The sequence below is a fragment of the Globicephala melas genome, chromosome 2 (genome assembly GCF_963455315.2).
Source record: "Globicephala melas chromosome 2, mGloMel1.2, whole genome shotgun sequence".
Lineage (NCBI taxonomy): Eukaryota > Metazoa > Chordata > Mammalia > Artiodactyla > Delphinidae > Globicephala > Globicephala melas.
The window spans coordinates 84,037,152-84,057,535 of NC_083315.2; the positions used below are offsets into that span (position 1 = coordinate 84,037,152).

At 38.1% G+C, this 20,384-nt stretch overlaps 2 protein-coding genes across 6 annotated transcripts in view; one reads left to right on the forward strand and one right to left on the reverse strand.

Annotated features, from left to right (window-relative positions):
- Window positions 1-13,751, forward strand: part of USP50 (ubiquitin specific peptidase 50) — a 33,651-nt gene extending 19,900 nt beyond the window's left edge. The window contains exon 7 of the mRNA XM_030842770.2: window positions 10,944-13,751. Coding sequence (XP_030698630.2) covers window positions 10,944-11,135 — 192 coding nt within the window. The 3' untranslated portion in view covers window positions 11,136-13,751. The remainder of the gene's footprint in view (window positions 1-10,943) is intronic.
- Window positions 12,201-20,384, reverse strand: part of USP8 (ubiquitin specific peptidase 8) — a 98,085-nt gene continuing 89,901 nt past the window's right edge. For all 5 annotated transcript variants that reach the window (XM_060294270.2, XM_060294269.2, XM_060294271.2 and 2 more), the window contains 6 exons: window positions 19,271-19,483; window positions 18,035-18,245; window positions 16,907-17,143; window positions 16,044-16,186; window positions 13,206-13,338; window positions 12,201-13,037 (listed from right to left, as the gene is read on the reverse strand). In XM_060294270.2, coding sequence (XP_060150253.1) covers window positions 12,852-13,037; window positions 13,206-13,338; window positions 16,044-16,186; window positions 16,907-17,143; window positions 18,035-18,245; window positions 19,271-19,483 — 1,123 coding nt within the window. In that variant the 3' untranslated portion in view covers window positions 12,201-12,851. The remainder of the gene's footprint in view (window positions 13,038-13,205; window positions 13,339-16,043; window positions 16,187-16,906; window positions 17,144-18,034; window positions 18,246-19,270; window positions 19,484-20,384) is intronic.

Consider the following 20,384-nt stretch of genomic DNA (forward strand, 5'->3'; position numbering starts at 1 on the left):
GGATGGCAGGAGAGGGAGAAGGATAGCAGGCACCAGACTGGACCTTGCTCACCAGGACCGCACCCTTGCAGTGTGGCCACGGGAGGGGGCAGGGGCAGGCTAGATTTACCAGAATCTTTACCAACCTTCTTGCAAACTAATCTCTCTTATATATTACTTTTTCATTTGTATTCAATTTTATTTATTTGTGTAGGACATATTTCAGTAGACTTTTCAACAAGGGTCTCTTATCCTGAAGTCTCCCAAGTCTTTGACTGAAAAAGTCTTTAGTTTACTTTGATTCTTGAATAATTTAACTAGAGACCAAATTCTAGATGACTTTCTTTTATCATTCTGAAACAATTTTATTATTTCTGTTTATAAGGCTGCCATGGAGTTCTACCATCATTTTATTCTTTTGTAGGTAATCTTTTTTTCTTGTTGCTTTAAAAACTTTTCTCTTTGTATTTGTTGTCTTGCAGTATTATTTTTATTTATCCTTGGTTCACTGTATTTCCTAAATTTGAAGATTCATGCCTTTCATTAATCATTTCTAGTCATTATCACTTTCAATACTGTTTTGCTCCTATATTCTCTAGAACTTCTACAAGGCATATACTGAATGTTCTCATTCAACTTTATTTATTTATTTATGTATTTATTTATGGCTGCATTGGGTCTTTGTTGCTGTGCGCAGGCTTTCTCTAGTTGCGGCGAGTGGGGGATACTCTTTGTTGCGCTGTGTAGGCTTCTCATTGTGGTGGCTTCTCTTGTTGTGGAGCACAGGCTCTAGGCATGCAGGCTTCAGTAGTTGTGCCTTGTGGGCTCTGGAGTGCAGGCTTAGTAGCTGTGGCACACGGGCTTAGTTGCTCTGCAGCATGTGGGATCTTCCCGGACCAGGGCTTGAACCCATGTCACCTGCACTGCCAGGCGGATTCTTAACCACTGTGCCACCAGGGAAGTCTCTCATTCAGCGTCTCGTTGCTACTACACTCAGGGTAATTTCCTGTTTTGTTTCTATAGTTTATTGATTCTCTCTTCAATTCTATGTACTATTTACTCACTACATTAAATTTTTAATTTCAAGTATTTATCATTTCTGAAAGTTCTTTTTAGGTTTTCAGTTTGCTTCCTTTTCTTAAATGTCTATATACTCTCTGTATAGTCTCTATTACCTAAAGTCCTTGGAGTTTTTTTTGTTCTTATTTATTTATTTATTTATTACATCTTTATTGGAGTATAATTGCTTTACAATGGTGTGTTAGTTTCTGCTTTATAACAAAGTGAATCAGTTATGCATATACGTATGTTCCCATATCTCTTCCCTCTTGCATCTCCCTCCCTCCCACCCTCCCTATCCCACCCCTCTAGGTGGTCACAAAGCACCGAGCTGATCTCCCTGTGCTATGCAGCTACTTCCCACTAGCTATCTATTTTATGTTTGGTAGTGTATATATGTCCATGCCACTCTCTCGCTTTGTCACAGCTTACCCTTCCCCCTCCCCATATCTTCAAGTACATTCTCTAGTAGGTCTGTGTCTTTATTCCTGTCTTACCCCAAGGTTCTTCATGACAATTTTTTTCTTAAATTCCATATATATGTGTTAGCATACGGTATTTGTATTTCTCTTTCTGACTTACTTCACTCTGTATGACAGACTCTAGGTCCATCCACCTCATTACAAATAGCTCAATTTCGTTTCTTTTTATGGCTGAGTAATATTTCATTGTATATATGTGCCACATCTTCTTTATCCATTCATCCGATGATGGACATGTAGGTTGTTTCCATCTCTGGGCTATTGCAAATAAAGCTGCAATGAACATTTTGGTACATGACTCTTTTTGAATTATGGTTTTCTCAGGGTATATGCCCAGTAGTGGGATTTCTGGGTCATATGGTAGTTCTATTTGTAGTTTTTTAAGGAACCTCCATACTGTTCTCCATAGTGGCTTTACCAATTCACATTCCCGCCAGCAGTGCAGGAATGTTCCCTTTTCTCCACACCTTCTCCAGCATTTATTGTTTCTAGATTTTTTGATGATGGCCATTTTGACTGCTGTGAGATGATATCTCATTGTAGTTTTGATTTGGATTTCTCTAATGATTAATCATGTTGAGCATTCTTTCATGTGTTTGTTGGCAGTCTGTATATCTTTTTTGTAGAAATATCTATTTAGAAATGTCTATTTAGAAATATCTTCTGCCCATTTTTGGATTGGTTTTTTTTTAATTATTGAGCTGCATGAGCTGCTTATAAATTTTGGAGATTAATCCTTTGTCAGTTGCTTCATTTGCAAATATTTTTTCCCATTCTGAGGGTTGTCTTTTGGTCTTGTTTATGGTTTCCTTTGCTGTGCAAAAGCTTTGAAGTTTCATTAGGTCCCTTTTGTTTATTTTTGTTTTTATTTCCATTTCTCTAGGAGGTGGGTCAAAAAGGATCTTGCTGTGATTTATGTCAGTGTTCTGCCTATGTTTTCCTCTAAGAGTTTGATGGTTTCTGGCCTTACATTTTAGGTCTTTAATCCATTTTGAGCTTATTTTTGTGTATGGTGTGAGGGAGTGATCTAATCTCATACTTTTACATGTACCTGTCCAGCTTTCCCAGCACCACTTATTGAAGAGGCTGTCCTTTCTCCACTGTACATTCCTGCCTCCTTTATCAAAGATAAGGTGACCATATGTACGTGGGTTTATCTCTGGGCTTTCTTTCCTGTTCCATTGATCTATCTTTCCGTTTTTGTGGCAGTACCATACTGTCTTGATTACTGTAGCTTTGTAGTATAGTCTGAAGTAAGGGAGCCTGATTCCTCCAGCTCCGTTTTTCGTTCTTAATATTGCTTTGGCTATTCGGGGTCTTTTGTGTTTCCATACAAATTATGAAATTTTTTGTTCTAGTTCTGTGAAAAATGCCAGTGGTAGTTTGATTCGGATTGCATTGGATCTGTAGATTGCTTTGGGTACTAGAGTCGTTTTCACAATGTTGATTCTTCCAATCCAAGAACATGGTATATCTCTCCATCTATTTGTATCATCTTTAATTTCTTTCATCAGTGTCTTATAATTTTCTGCATACAGGTCTTTTGTCTCCTTAGGTAGGCTTATTCCTAGCTATTTTATTCTTTTTGTTGCAATGGTAAATGGGAGTGTTTTCTTGATTTCACTTTCAGATTTTTCATCCTTAGTGTATAGGAATGCCAGAGATTTCTGTGCATTAATTTTGTATCCTGCTACTTTACAAAATTCATTGATTAGCTCTAGTAGTTTTCTGGTAGCATCTTTAGGATTTCCTATGTATAGTATCATGTCATCTGCAAACAGTGACAGCTTTACTTCTTCTTTTGCAATTTGGATTCCTTTTATTTCTTTTTCTTCTCTGATTGCTGTGGCTAAAACTTCCAAAACTATGTTGAATAAGAGTGGTAAGAGTGGGCAACCTTGTCTTGTTCCTGATCTTAGTGGAAATGCTTTCAGTTTTTCACCATTGAGGATTATGTTGGCTGTGGGTTTGTTATATATGGCCTTTATTATGTTGAGGAAAGTTCCCTCTATGCCTACTTTCTGCAGGGTTTTTATCATAAATGGGTGTTGAATTTTGTTGAAAGCTTTCTCTGCATCTATTGAGATGATCATATGGATTTTCTCCTTCAGTTTGTTAATATGGTGTATCACGTTGATTATGATTTGTGTATACTGAAGAATCCTTGCATTCCTGGAATAAACCACACTTGATTATGGTGTGTGATTCTTTTAATGTGCTGTTGGATTCTGTTTGCTAGTATTTTGTTGAGAATTTTTGCATCTATGTTCATCAGTGATATTGGCCTGTAGTTTTCTTTCTTTGTGACATCCTTGTCTGGTTTTGGTATCAGGGTGATGGTGGCCTCGTACAATGAGTTTGCGAGTGTTCCTCCCTCTGATATACTTTGGAAGAGTTTGAGAAGGATAGGTGTTAGCTCTTCTCTAAATGTTTGATAGAATTCACCTTTGAAGCCATCTGGTCCTGGACTTTTGTTTGTTGGAAGATTTTTAGTCACAGTTTCAATTTCAGTGCTTGTGATTGGTCTGTTCATATTTTCTATTTCTTCCTGATTCGGTCGTGGCAGGTTGTGCATTTCTAAGAATTTGTCCATTTCTTCCAGGTTGTCCATTTTATTGGCATAGAGTTGCTTGTAGTAATCTCTCATGATCCTTTGTATTTCTGCAGTGTCAGTTGTTACTTCTTTTTCATTTCTAATTCTATTGATTTGAGTCTTCTCCCTTCTCGATCAGTCTGGCTAATGGTTTATCAATTTTGTTTATCTTCTCAAAGAACCAGCTTTTAGTTTTATTGATCTTTGCTATCATTTCCTTCATTTATTTTTCATTTATTTCGGATCTGATTTTTATGATTACTTTCCTTCTGCTAACTTTGGGGTTTTTTCATTCTTCTTTCTCTAATTGCTTTAGGTGCAAGGTTAGGATGTTTATTCGAGATGTTTCCTGTTAAGATCTTAAGGTAGGATTGTATTGCTATAAACTTCCCTCTTAGAACTGCTTTTGCTGCATCCCATAGGTTTTGGGTCGTCGTGTCTCCATTGTCATTTGTTTCTAGGTATTTTTTTATTTCCTCTTTGATTTCTTCAGTGATCACTTCGTTATTAAGTAGTGTATTGTTTAGCCTCCATGTGTTTGTATTTTTTACAGAATTTTTCCTGTAATTGATATCTAGTCTCATAGCGTTGTGTTCGGAAAAGATACTTGATACAATTTCAATGTCCTTAAATTTACCAAGGCATGATTTGTGACCCAAGATATGATCTATCCTGGAGAATGTTCCATGAGCACTTGAGAAAAATGTGTATTCTGTTGTTTTTGGATGGAATGTCCTATAAATATCAATTAAGCCCATCTTGTTTAATATATCATTTAAAGCTGTGTTTCCTTATTTATTTTCATTTCGGATGATCTGTCCATTGGTGACAGTGGGGTGTTAAAGTCCCCTACTATGATGTGTTACTGTCGATTTCCCCTTTTATGGCTGTTAGTATTTGCCTTATGTATTGAGGTGCTCCTATGTTGGGTGCATAAATATTTACAATTGTTATATCTTCTTCTTGGATCGATCCCTTGATCATTATGTAGTGTCCTTCTTTGTCTCTTCTAATAGTCTTTATTTTAAAGTCTATTTGGTGTGATATGGGAATTGCTAATCCAGTTTTCTTTTGGTTTCCATTTGCATGGAATATCTTTTTCCATCCCCTTACTTTCAGTCTGTATGTGTCACTATGTCTGAAGTGGGTCTCTTGTAGACAGCATATATATGGGTCTTGTTTTTGTATCCATTCAGCCAATGTGTGTCTTTTGTTGGGAGCATTTAGTCCGTTTACATTTAAGGTAATTATCAATATGTATGTTCCTATTCCCATTTTCTTAATTGTTTTGGGCTCGTTGTTGTAGGTCTTTCCTTCTCTTGTGTTTCTTGCCTGGAGAAGTTCCTTTAGCATTTGTTGTAAAGCTGGTTTGGTGGTGCTGAACTCTCTCAGCTTTTGCTTGTCTGTAAAGGTTTTAATTTCTCCATCTAATCTGAATGAGATCCTTGCTGGGTAGAGTAATCTTGGTTGTAGGTTTTTCTCCTTCATCACTTTAAATATGTCCTGCCACTCCCTTCTGGCTTGCAGTTTCTGCTGAAAGATCAGCTGTTAACCTTATGGGGATTCCCTTGTGTGTTATTTGTTGTTTTTCCCTTGCTGCTTTTAATATGTTCTCTTCATATTTAGTTTTTGAAAGTTTGATTAATATGTGTTTTGGCATATTTCTCGTTGGATTTATCCTGTATGGGACTCTCTATGCTTCCTGGACTTGATTAACTATTTCCTTTCCCACATTAGGGAAGTTTTCAACTATAATCTCTTCAAATATTTTCTCAGTCCCTTTCTTTTTCTCTTCTTCTTCTGGAACCCCTATAATTCGAATGTTGGTGTGTTTAATGTTGTCCCAGAGGTCTCTGAGACTGTCCTCAGTTCTTTTTGTTCCTTTTTCTTTATTCTGCTCCGCAGTAGTTATTTCCACTATTTTATCTTCTAGGTCACTTATCCATTCTTCTGCCTTAGTTATTCTGCTATTGATCCCATCTAGAGTATTTTAAATTTCATTTATTGTGTTGTTCATCGTTGCTTGTTTCATCTTTAGTTCTTCTAGGTCCTTGTTAAATGTTTTTTGCATTTTGCCTGTTCTATTTCCAAGATTTTGGATAATCTTTACTATCATTATTCTGAATTCTTTTTCAGGTAGACTGCGTATTTCCTCTTCATTTGTTAGGTCTGGTGCAATTTTATCTTGCTCCTTCATCTGCTGTGTGTTTTTCTGTCTTCTCCTTTTGCTTATCTTACTGTGTTTGGGGTCTCCTTTTTGTAGGCTGCAGGTTCATAGTTCCCGTTGTTTTTGGTGTCTGTCCCCAGTGCCTAAGGTTGGTTCAGTGGGTTGTGTAGGCTTCCTGGTGGAGGGGACTAGTGCCTGTGTTCTGGTGGATGAGGCTGGATCTTGTCTTTCTAGTGGGCAGGTCCATGTCTGGTGGTGTGTTTTGGGGTGTTTGTGGACTTATGATTTTAGGCAGCCTCTCTGCTAATGGGTGGGGTTGTGTTCCTGTCTTGCTAGTTGTTTGCCATAGGGTGTCCAGCACTGTGGCTTGCTGGTCGTTGAGTGAAGCTGGGTGCTGGCGTTGAGATGGAGATCTCTGGGAGATTTTCGCTGTTTGATATTATGTGGAGCTGGGAGGTCTCTTGTGGACCAGTGTCCTGAAATTGGCTCTCCCTCCTCAGAGGCACAGCACTGACTCCTGGCTGCAGCAGCAAGAGCTTTTCATCCACACGGCTCAGAATAAAAGGGAGAAAAAGAAGCAAGCAAGCAAGAAAGAAAGGAAGGAAGGAAGGAAGGAAGAGAGAGAGAGAAAGAACGAGAAAGAGAGAGAGAGAGGGAGGGAGGAAGGAAGGAGGAAAGGAAGGAAAGAATAAAGAAGATAAAATAAAGTAAGATAAAATAAAGTTATTAAAATAAAAAATAAGTATTAAGAAAAAAAATTTTTTTAAAAGAAGAAGAAAATAAAACGGACAGATAGAACCCTAGGACAAATGGTGGAAGCAAAGCTATACAGACAAAATCTCACACAGAAGCATACACATACACACTCACAAAAAGAGGAAAAGGGGAAAAAATCATAAATCTTGCTCTCAAAGTCCACCTCCTCAATTTGGGATGATTCATTGTCTATTCATGTATTCCACAGATGCAGCGTACATCAAGTTGATTGTGGAGCTTTAATCCACTGCTTCTGAGGCTGCTGGGAGAGATTTCCCTTTCTCTTCTTTGTTCGCACAGCTCCCTGGGCTCTGCTTTGGATTTGGCCCCACATCTGCGTGTAGGTTGCCGGAGGGCGTCTGTTCTTCGCTCAGACAGGACGGGGTTAAAGGAGCCGCTGATTCAGGGTCTCCGGCTCACTCAGGCCGCGGGGGAGGGAGGGGCACGGAGTGCGGAGCGAGCCTGCGGAGGCAGAGGCCAGCATGACGTTGCACCAGCCTGAGGCGTACAGTGCGTTCTCCCGGAGAAGTTGTTCCTGGATCACGGGACCCTGTCAGTGGTGAGCTGCACAGGCTCCCTGTAAGGGGGTTGTGGATAGTTACCTGTGCTCGCACACAGGCTTCTGGTGGCGGCAGCAGCAGCCTTAGCGTCTCCTGCCTGTCTCTGGGGTCCGCGCTTTTAGCCGCGGCTCGCGCCCGTCTCTGGAGCTCCTTTAAGCAGCGCTCTTAATCCCCTCTCCTTGCGCACCAGGAAACAGAGAGGGAAGGAAAAGTCTTTTGCATCTTCGGCAGGTCCAGACTTTTCCCTGGACTCCCTCCCCGCTAGCCGTGGTGCACTAACACCCTGCAGGCTGTGTTCACGCCGCCAACCCCAGGCCTCTCTCCCTGCGCTCCCCAGGACTCTTCCTGCGCTCCAACTGAAGCCTGAGCCTCAGCTCCCAGCCCCCGCCCGCCCCGGTGGGTGAGCAGATAAGCCTCTCGGGCTGGTGAGTGCTGGTCGGCACCGATCCCCCATGCGGGTATCTCTCCACTTTGCCCTCTGCACCCCTGTTGCTGTGCTCTCCTCCGCAGCTCCGAAGCTTTCCCCCTCCGCCCCCCCCAGTTTCCGCCTGCGAAGGGGCTTCCTAGTGTGTGGAAACCTTTCCTCCTTCACAGCTCCCTCCCACTGGTGCAGGTCCCGTCCCTATCCTTTTGTCTCTGTTTATTCTTTTTTCTTTTGCCCTACCCAGGTACGTGGGGAGTTTCTTGCCTTTTGGGAGGTCTGAGGTCTTCTGCCAGTGTTCAGTAGTGTTCTGTAGGAGTTGTTCCACGTGTAGATGTATTTCTGATGTATCTGTGGGGAGGAAGGTGATCTCTGCGTCTTACTCTTCCGCCATCCTTCCCACGTCCCCTTGGAGTTTTTAATCTTGCTATTTATTGCCCTCTAACTCTTACTCATGGTGAATTGTTTCCTTGTATGCTCTGTAATACTGAATTGTGAGTTCAGCATCATTGGGTTTTTATATGTGGGTATCCTGTGTAGCCTGAATTAAGGCGCATCAATCAGAAAGTAATTCTTTTTGCCAAGCAACCCCAAAACACTTTTCATTCTTACCTTAAATTCACAGGATTCTGAGACACAGTAGTGTAAATTTGAATCCCCAACCAAAGAGAAGCCAGGTCTGTGGTAACGACTTTCCAGGAATGACTTTTATTCTTTGTACCCAAAGCCTAAGCTAAGCTAAGCACTGGAGGGTGGATTTGTTCCTCCCCCCCCAGTTTATTCTTTTATTGAGGGTGCCTCTCTTTAAGAGGTTGTGGCTATGTGTGTGGATTTCAATCCAACTCCTCACCTTGCAGGGACTTAGGACTTTACCTCCAGCCCTTGTGTGACCTTTAAAACCCAAGCACTGTGGTTCCAGGGACCAGAAACTGTCTTTGCTCTCAGGCAGTCACAGCATTAACCACACATCATGCTCATCTTTTATTTACTCTGTTCTTGGACCCTGGAGATTACTCTCACTATACAATCTTTAAAGTTAGCCATATATTTCAAAGGGTATTTACCATGTTTTATCCAGCATTCTTTTTTTTTTGGCTGGTTGAGTCTTCGTTGCTGCGCATGGGCTTTCTCTAGTTATGGTGTGCAGGGGCTACCCTTCGTTGTGGTGCATGGGCTTCTCATTGCGGTGGCTTCTCTTGTTGCTGAGTATGGGCTCTAGGTGCGTGGACTCAGTAGCTGTGGCTTCTGAGATGTAGAGTGCAGGCTCAGTAGTTGTGGTGTATGGGCTTAGTTGCTCCACGGCATGTGGGATCTTCCTGGACCAGGGCTCGAACCTGTGTCCCCTGCATTGGCAGGCAGTTTCTTAACCACTCTGCCACCAGGGAAGTCCCTATCGAGCATTCTTTACAGTTTCATAACTAAGGCTTTCAGGCTAATTGCCAAAATTACTGAGAATGGAAGTCTAGAATGATGCTTCACCCTGCCCTATTCTACTATGTCAATTTTGTTTGTTTACATTGTCATCAGAACAGAACATATTCCAGCCATAATCTGTGTAGTCACTTTAGAACATTACTTCATCATCTGGATCCACCAGATGTTTTGTTTTTCTCAAATTACATCACACTATTATGGGCACCATTTTATAAATAAGGAATTTCAAGCATATCAGCTTAAGGTCACATGGCCAAGACCAGGACCAGAGTCTGAATCTTTAAAATGTCAGCTTTGGGATATTTCTCTAAGAGTTAACAGGAGATGTGGGGAAGATGAAGGTCTAAGGGAACACTTAATAAGTACTTCCTATGTGCTAGCACTATAAGAGAGACAGTAGTTGTATAAGACAAGGTCTTATTACCCATTTTAAAAGATAGGGGAATTAAAGCTCAGAAAGGTTAAATAATTTCCTTAAGGTCATTGTGCAGTATTAGAGCTGAATTCATAGAACTGACTAGAAAAATCCATTTTCTTCCCTCTACCCCAGGGGTCAACAAACTTAAAAAGCTAGATAGTAAATATTTTAGGATTTGCAGGCCATGTATTCTATAGTCTCTCTTGTAACTATTCAACTTTACAGTTGTAGTGTGAAAGCAGCCACTTAAAAACATAAACAAGTGAGCATGGCTGTGATCCCATAAAACTTTATTTAAGGACATTGAAAAATCTGAAGTTCATATAATTTTCACACATCACAAAATATTATTCTTCTGATTTTTTTCAACCATATAAAAATATAAAATGCATTCTCAGTTCACAGGCCATATAAAAACAGGCAGCAGGCTGGCTTTGACCCATGCGCAAATGGTTTGTCAACCCCTGCTCTATGCCATACCACCTTCTGAGAAGTGAGGTTCTCCAATGCCTTTGTTTCAAACATTGCTTTACTGGGTTAGGGAAGACATGGGAAAAAGAGAATAGAACAGGTTCTTTTTTGGGCCTTGGATGACCAAGGGAGCTGTTGCTGTACAACCTCCTCAAATTGTGTGGTAGCAGTATGCAGTTGTTTTAATGTCTTGTTCCAATGTTAAATATCTTTTTTCATGTCTATCTTAGACTGTCTTCAAAATTAAACTATAAGCTCATTTAGAAAACATGACTATTATTTTAAAATTTCCTTTGATGTTTAATACTCTATGTACAGTTGGTGCTCAGTAAGTATTAACTGATAAATATTAGAAGATGCCAAATACTATCCTATTTCATTCACAGTCTATTAAATAATCGATGGACACAATATATAACCATTTCAGTGACATGAAAAATATACCAGTCGTCAGGCTATATGTATGATTTAACATAATGTATGATTTAGCTTTTAATCCAGTATAAGGGACAATTATAAAAATATTTCTTGGCCCTATCATTTGGGTTCTAATATTTAAAGTATTCAGATGTAAATACTGTGTGACATTCCTTTCTCCCCTAGAACCACTCTGGTGATCTGGATGGTGGCCACTACACTGCTTTCTGCAAAAACTCAGTGACTCACGCCTGGTATAACTTTGATGACACACGAGTCAGTGAGATTCCAGATACTTCAGTTCAAACTGCTACAGCATATCTCCTGTTCTATAGCTGCCAGCCCTTTTCTATACCTATACAAAAACGCAAGAGTTAGGAAAATGGTGTTTCCTGAAAATTGCAAAACTAGCAATTAGAACCTGGTACTTAAGTTTTGCTTTGTCATTAAAACTCTTGCAACTTACTTGCGTCACTGACATTTTTAAGTCTTTCTGGAATGTTACGCAACCTTCACAAGGTAAGTCTATAAAAAGATGGGTCCTGGCCCACTGAAAAAGGCAGCATGAAAATGATGCAATGCTAACGAATGGGGACCTTCAAAGCAATCAGATTATAAGTATTATGTTCAGGTTTCAAAGTACAGTGTTTATTAGTGTGTATTATTTTTATCATAAACTATCTCATAATAATTATATATATCCAACAAATTATTTTCCAAAGATACTTCATGGAGCTAAACCAAAATAACTTTTGTTCAAGTGGCTCTGTGAGGTTAGGAATGTGATTTGAAAATATTTAATTGTTCAGATAATTTAGGCAAGAAACTATAATCTCTCAGACTAATTGTAGAACATGAAAAGTTGTCAGTTTCACAATTCAACACCTTCCTTTCATCTTCTTCCTGAGTGTCCACTAATGGTGACATCTTTCAGAAGCACCTTTAGAATCTTGTTTTTATATTTACATATTGACTTTACCTATAACAACCAAGTCCCTGAGGTAAATGATAAATTCTAAGCTCCTCTATCCCTTTTAATACATCACTTTGTAAAGATGTGGTTTATAATGCAGTTCACTTTGCAGTCATGTCTGACTCATCTCTTTTTATCTTAATCCTAAGAATTCTACTACTCTTGATAGAATGAGTCTGGGCATTAAGTTATTTGTATTTTACTCTGACTCCCAACTCTGAGCGCATCATAAGTGCTATGTGCAGTTCAGGGTCAAGGTAAAGGATGAGTGGAATCAAGTGATGCAAAGGAATAAGTGTACTAAATTTTAAGTCATTGTAGTGGTATAAAGAGTGTATGTATAAAATCTGTAATTCTACTGTTCTATGTTTAATAATATAAAATTAAAGACAGAACACTTACAGGGTTTTAAATTATTTTTCTCATTAAGATTTTAATGTAGGTGTAAATGAAAATTCTCATTTAAAAAATTAAAGAAAAGTTTCCATTTATTTTTTTAGAATAAAGATTTAGTGCACAAATACAGCCCAAAGCCAACAGAAAAATAGCTTTGCCCTGTCATTTGCCTAAGAAAGCACTGCAATTACTCAGAATAGGCCAAAAGGAAAGAAAAAAAAAAAGCAATCCTCTGAGTTCTAGGCTTCACAAAAGGACCACATCTTATACTATGTACATCGATTTGATGTGCAAGTGTGCAATAAATATATACACATACATTCCTATCTGTTTTACATCATTCTAGAGTATTCATAGATCAAGCTGGGATTCAGAAATGTGAAAAGGCCATAACAGTAAAAAGGAAAATAAAGGATACAATGGTTTTTAGACCAGTAGAATAATTATGCTTAGCTAATTATTTTAACTTTGGAGCAAACTAAAAAAGTTGTTTTGTTTTGAAATAAATGGTACCTGTAAGGAATGCTTACTGCAATACTCGTTAAATGTGCTTGGTCAGTTGTTTGATAATAGCACTGACCTGAAGTATATGGTATAGTAACACAACTCTCACTGTCCTAGAATTCCTTTAAATGGCCAGCTATAGCTATCCAGAATCTTTAAGCATTTCAAGAATTGTGTTGCTCAGCCTGTTAAAAGATAACTAGCTTATAACCTACTTCTCCTTATGTGGCTACATCAGTTACTCGTGGTCCCAATGACGTATAAAAGAGGATATAAGCTGCTGAAGATTTCACAGAAGAAACGGAAATATCAGAAACTTCATGATCATCAAATTTAAACCACCGCTGTCTTGCTGCATTTTTACAATAGGCAGTGTAGTGGCCTCCATCCAGCCCACCATAGTGATTCTGTGCCAAACAAGACAGAAAATCAAATCAAATTGAATTATTTAAAATATGTCAATAATTTCAAAGACTTATGTTGCTCTTACTTTCCTATGAGGTAAGGAACCACTTGAAACTGGGTTTTTTAGTTTCCTTCTAAAGAAACTGTATTTAGTTTAATGAGATACTTACCGAAACAGAAAACAAGTTATATTTCCTCAAATTGTTCTTTGGACCAATAACATACTGTGACAAGTCAAGATTTTCTAATGGGAAGTCCACAGATGTCTGTAATTTTTGCTTCCATCTGCCATCATAGGAAAAACTGTAGAGCATAACATTACAGCAATTACACTGACAGACCAAAGACATCAGAATGAACCCTAATTCATTCATTAACAGTCCAGATTTTTAGACAGGACCATAAAATCCATTTCAAACACACAATCAGAATTTTAATAGTGGAGGGACCTGTTAAAGACACCTGGTTTGGGACTTCCCTGGTGGTCCAGAGGTTAAGACTCAGCGCTTCCAATGTACGGGGCGTGGGATCGATCCCTGGTTGGGGAACTAAGATCCCACATGCTGCATGGTGCAGCCAAAAAAGAAAAAAAGAAGAGAAAAAAAGAAGAAGAAAAAGATAACGTAAGTCCCCTACATACGAATCTTCAAATTGTGAACTTCCAAAGACGTGAATGTGCCCGCGTATGCCAGCTGTTGTACTGTACTACTATACTTTTCAAGGTACTATACTGTAAGATTAAAAATATTTTATTTTATTTTTTTGTGGTACGCGGGCCTCTCACTGTTGTGGCCTCTCCCGTTGCAGAGCACAGGCTCCGGACGTGCAGGCTCCGCGGCATGTGGGATCTTCCCGGACCGGGGCACGAACCCGTGTCCCCTGCATCGGCAGGCAGACTCTCAACCACTGCACCCCCAGGGAAGCCCTGTTTTATTTTTTGTGTTTGTTTTTTATGTATTATTTGTGTGAAAAGTATTATAAACCTATTACAGTAACGCCTATTACTATATAGTGGAGTTAGTTGGGTACCTAGGCTAACTTTGTTGGACTTACAAATGAATTGGACTTACAGATGCACTCTCAGAACAGAACTCGTTCGTATATAGGGGACTTGCTGTACTTGGTTTCATTTGTTTTACAAATGAAGAAACTGCCATACGCAGATATTAACACATTATTGACCAGAGACGTATTAATACGTCTTTTGTTACCCGAACGTATTGACTGTAGGCATTTCAATATTCATTTACATAACAAATCGCCAGCCGCAGGCGTTAGTTTCTGCAAAAATCCCCCATCAATAATGAGTTAAATGTCTAACCGCAGGTCAAACAGCTAGAGTGGTAGAGGTAGGGCCATACCTTGGTCCCTTAATCCGTAGACCCAGCTAAAGCTATTAGATTAGTCTTCTACAAAGGTAAAAAGTTATGAAAACCCCCATTTATAATGCTAATCACCACAAAAGTACAGAGGAATGACAGAGGAGAGCTGCTCTAGATTTAAGCTTGTACTTTTGGGGACACTAGAGCTGGTAATTGCAAGCACATAAATTAGTGACTGAAATAATGGCATTCCATTATCCTGACATATTCTGCTTCTTTAAACACCAAAATACTGGTTATTTCAGAATTATTTTTTAAAAAATGAACTCTGAACCATTTATACTTTTAGATATTCTCCAAGAGTAATACACAGCATTAAAAATCTTAACAGAACAAATGTGTAATCATTTATAGAATGTTTATACCTCCACAATCTGCAAGAAGCAGAAAAGGACAACTGATATAAGCTTTTGTTAGAAAATTTACACAAGAGGAATTTGAATATATCAATGTGGAAATTAACATAAATAACTGCCTAAGAATCTCCAATAATATAAGAGGAAACAAAAAATTAAAAAGAAATGCTTTCTTTGAAACAAAAATTAGAGCTCTCAATAAACAGATGAAACTTCCTTTTAAAGTTTTTCCAAAAAATGACTTAAAGTTGTCACTCCACAGATGGATACCATAAAGACAAAGAATCAGAGCAAAAGACCTGGCACGTGTTTTACAACTCTCTCGCCATTATTCTTCTACTGCTATAGATCCAGATCTTTTTCATTGGCTGGAAAAATATGGGCAAAAATATGTCTGCACTCTACAATGGCATCCTTAATGTTTTATCTTTAAAAATTATACTTTAAAAAAACTCATATATTTCATTTTCAGCACAGTATTTTTTATGTTTACTATATTGTTTGAATGATAAATTTTATCTAATAGTGTGTTAGTTATATTGTATAACATTATTTTTATACATTTTCACTGAATGCTTTGTAATGATTTAAAATGTTCATATTTGAAATGCAATAATTTAGTTTCACTGATTTTATTTTTAAAATTTTATATTGGATTATCATTGATTAACAATGTGTGTTAGTTTTGGGTGTACAGCAAAGTGATTCAGTTACACATATACATGTATCTATCCTTTTTCAAATTCTTTTCCCATTTAGGTTATTATAGAATATTGAGCAGAGTTCCCTGTGCTCTACAGTCGGTCCTTACTCATTATCTATTTTTTATTTTTAATTTTTTTGGCTGTGCTGCGTGGCTTGTAGGATCTTAATTCCCCGACCAGGGACTGAACCCACACCCTCAGCAGTGAAAGTGCAGAGTCCTAACCACTGGGAAACCAGGGAATTCTCTTGGTTATCCATTTTAAATATAGCAGTGTGTACATGTCAATTTCAAACTCCCAATCTATCCCTCCCCACTAGTTTCACAGATTTTTAAAAACAGAATTATATGAAAGAGTGATGCTGTCACTTTGCCCTGTTATTACAAACACTAAGGTGAACTAGAATCTCATCATTTCTGCCTAGTTTCCCTAGAGATACCCTAACCAGATGATCTTCCTTTGTTATACATCCTAAGCAGGTAGTAAAACAAAGTGTTTAGAATAAAAGACTTAGAAGTCCTTCATCTAAAAAGTACTAAACACTAAGAAAAATGTGTCCCTTTTACCGTTTCAGATGCACTAAAAGTACAGGTGGCAACTTCCAGATTTCTATCTTTTTTAGCGAATCCCGTCGAGTTCTGCAATGACTGCAGTAAAACCTGTTGTTATCTGTGAGTTTTTCTTCTTTGGAAAATAATCTAAGGCAATCCTAGAGGCAAAAACAAGTAGTAGATACTTGTTAATATTTTCAACACAGTATTCCTGAGCATCTATTCAATAAGTTACTCTGCCAGGCATGAGGAATACAACAGTAAACTATTACAAAACAGTTCCTGCCCCCACAAAGTTTATGATCTAGTGAGGGATGCAGACCCAGATGGGAGCTGACAGTGACAAAGAGTGTGGCGAGTGGTGGTGCTGCCAATGGTGGAGGGAAGAAGTCCTGCATGCCCTGAGAGCACTGAGGAACTTCTACCTGGTGGCTCGGAAGTTCTAACAGGAAGCCAACACTAAAGGGTGTCAACAAGCTCTCTAAATCACACCGCTGTTGTCTGCAAAACATATTTATTTGACATACCCATGTAGAGCAAATTCCTATAAAACTGTACCTAAATTAAAGTCAACATACAATTTTCCAAATTAACTTTTAAAACTTCTTCAATAAATACAAACTTTAAAAAAAATTATTAACTCTAAAAGAATATTTTATAGGAAAATACCTTTTAAAAAGGAAAATTTCTTTTTAAAAATGCTGGTTTTTTCCTAATCTACAGAGGCCTAATTAAAACAAAATTTTTGTTTAAGTTTTAACCTGTAAAATGTTTATGGGGCAAACAAGAGAAATAAATTACTGAATAAAGTACACCTCTATGTGCATATGAACAGAATTTTTCTTCAACAAATCATTTTCTCTCAATCCTAAACTTACCTGTAATGTACATTTACTTGTAGATGCTAGTGGTAGAGACAGATACATGAACGCCTCAAATGTCCTAGACTTTCTGTGGCAGGTGAGGCACTGTACTGTGGATTTGAATTGACCCTGAAAAAGGGCAACAATGATAGATTCATTGAGCTGCTTGTGCTTCTGCCAAGCGTGTTCTGCAGCTTTAAAGTCATCGAGATGATCATTATTTTCTTCTTTATGTCTCTTCCGATTATCAGCCTGGAAATAAAATTTAGACTCTATATTAATATCTCAAAGTCAACATTTAAATATAAAATTGAAAGAGTATATTAAATACAAACACTCTGCAGATTCAGAAACACTTCTTGTTCTTTTCAGAAAGGAATTCTAATCTCATCAAGTGCTACAAAAAAATTCTAGCCAAGAAAACCTCCTAAAATACCAAAACCCACTTTATCAAAAGGATGTAACTTGTTGCAATTGCTCAACAAATTTTTATTTAAAGAGCTGAAAAGTCTGGTTTTGAAAAGACATTCCACATATAGCTGGGAGTTAGGACTACAACTAGACAGATGTTATTTTGCTGTCCTAGTCTCATGGATGGATACATTCTATCTATCTATCTACCTACCTTCACACACATATACACATATAGACACACACAACATACATATATTCACACACATATACATATATAAGTGTGTGTATCTATTTGTGTATGTCTGTGGTTGCTGGTAAGAAAGGTGACCCCAAAGGTTCTGAAAGAGGACAGCTTGGTGCTAAAAAGAAGCCACAGTACACAGACTAAGATGCCTCAGTAATAACTTTTCACATGAATCATTTGGTCATGTGGGTCACAAACACAGCATCTCTGACAACTATTTTTACAAATTTACAACGTTTACAAACTTCTTGCAGTAATACAACCTGTTAACATTTTCATAAGTAAATACAAATTGCATATACTTCCTTTCAAATATTAGACCTATCAGTTATATTTGTTTTAAACTTCCATGCCATAGTACAGAGTCACTAGGTTTCAATAAATTAGCACCGAACAATCACCAACTATAATTTTAAATTGCTATAAAAATGAGTACAATGTTAAGCAACCCTAAGGGGCCTCTGCAACTTAGAAAAATTTCTTACTTTATTAAGATCTTCATGGAGACCATCCATTAGGAACAGAAGCAGTTCTTGTGAATCTTGCTGGCTGTATCCTGCAAACTGGTCATTGATCTTCCCAATAGTGATTTTAAAGTCTTTTGGACTGATATACCTGTACTGTCCTGTCCACAGGGCTTTCATGATTATGCCAAATTCTTCCGCCACTTCACCTTTATGCCCCAACAAATTTGACCTTTGCAAATAAAATTAAAGTTACAAAAAAGCAATACAGGAATTATAAAAAGCCAAGGTACAGTGGGTTCTTGACATCAATACTGTAATATGTGACCCTACACTACACTAAAATACTTATTCACAGGTTTATTACCAAATACCTATCTGAATCTTACTTTGATTACACCCCTCCAACTTGCTTCTTTTTGGCTGCCAGCCCTGCACGGTCTCCTATTCCTTATCAACAGGCTCCAGTTTAAGACAGTGTGGTTCCACCTTCTTGTACTGTTCCTTTCCTGTTGTCCTTTACCAATCAGAGGAGGCTTTTCTCTACACTGTTCTTTTTTTTTTTTTAAACATCTTTATTGGAGTATAATTGCTTTACAATGGTGTGTTAGTTTCTGCTGTATAACAAAGTGAATCAGCTATACGTATGCATATATCCCCCTCTTGCGTCTCCCTCCCACCCTACCTATCTCACCCCTCTAGGTGGTCACAAAGCACCGAGCTGATCTCCCTGTGCTATGCTGCTGCTTTCCACTAGCTATCTATTTACATTTGGTAGTGTATATATGTCCATGCCGCTCTCTCACTTCGTCCCAGCTTACCCTTCCCCCTCCCTGTGTCCTCAAGTCCATTCTCTGCATCTGCGTCTTTATTCCCGTCTTACCCCTAGGTTCTTCAGAACCATTTTTTTTTTTTAGATTCCATATATATGTGTTAGCATACAGTATTTGTTTTTCTCTTTCTGACTTACTTCACTCTGTATGACAGTCTCTAGGTCTATCCACCTCACTACAAATAACTCAACTTCATTTCTTTTTATGGCTGAGTAATATTCCACTGTATATATGTGCCACATCTTCTTTATCCATTCATCTGTCGATGGACACTTAGGTTGCTTCCATGTCCTGGCAATTTCTACACTGTTCTTAAGAATATTTTCCTCTTTCCTAATTTGACATCTCTGGAACTGGCTGGTAAGGAAGCGTGGTTAGATCACCCTTTTAATACTGTACTGCAAAAAGTATGATATTTCTTTACCTATTAATATCATCCTGATAACAGTTGCGGTTGAAATAATCAGCCAGATGTGGAGTATTACATAGGCACTGCAGTATTGAGTTCATGTAACAAGTATTTCCTAAATTACGAAGTCCGGTGAGAGCTGGTCCAGATCCTCCAAAAACAGGATTGAGGTTCCGAATTTGAGAAGCAGAAAGCCTTGTGATCTCAGTTTTAGGGTAGCTTGTTGGCCTAAGGAAGAAAAGTGTACAAGATACTTTAAAATGCACAGCACCTGAAATGAAGGTTCACACTACAAAGGGCAGTAAACTCCAGCATCTGTACCAGTGTATTCAGTAATCTTGCAAATAGTTATTAAGTTAGCTCATAAGGTAATGGGTCTTACAGGACATTTAGTATCTAGGTTAACACTGGTTATATTCTGTGACCCTCCCATGAAACAAACACCTTTAACCTCTTATGTGAGTCCATGGTTTTTTACAGATACCCTGAGATAGATTCTCTGGCTTCTCATGAACAGGTAGAGTCTTCTAGTAGAGAAGGTTCTTTCAAACTTCTTTAAATGATCCCAGGAAATTTAGCATTACCATATGTTGTATTCAACCAGAATGCCAAACAAGGAATCAAAAAAAAAAAAAAAGTGTATGTGTGTATATATATATATGGTACTGTGGAGTATATTATCAAGCAGGCAGAGGTTATTTGGGTACTATAACCTAAAGTCTAGAGCTGTGCTGACAAATATGGTAGTAGCCACTAGCCACAGGTGGCTATATAAATTTAAGATAAAATTTAAAATTTAGCTTTTTAGTTACATTAGCCACAATTCAAAATAGCCACTACCATACTGGACAGCACAGATACAGAACATTTCTATCAACATGTCTATTGGACAGCACTAGACTAGAGAATGCCTCCAAGACTTTTGTTACTTAGTGTATTTGATGTATATGTGGAACTTCTAGAACTGCTACAGCATTAAGAAAACTCCTAATTGATAAGTCTTTCTTTTATTATTGATCCTAAGTATATTTCCACCTCTGAAAGGAATACTGAGAACAGATTATATTTCAACCACCTTTTCTTTACACATGGCTCAGGTGTATGCACTCATGTGCTATTTCTCTGTTCA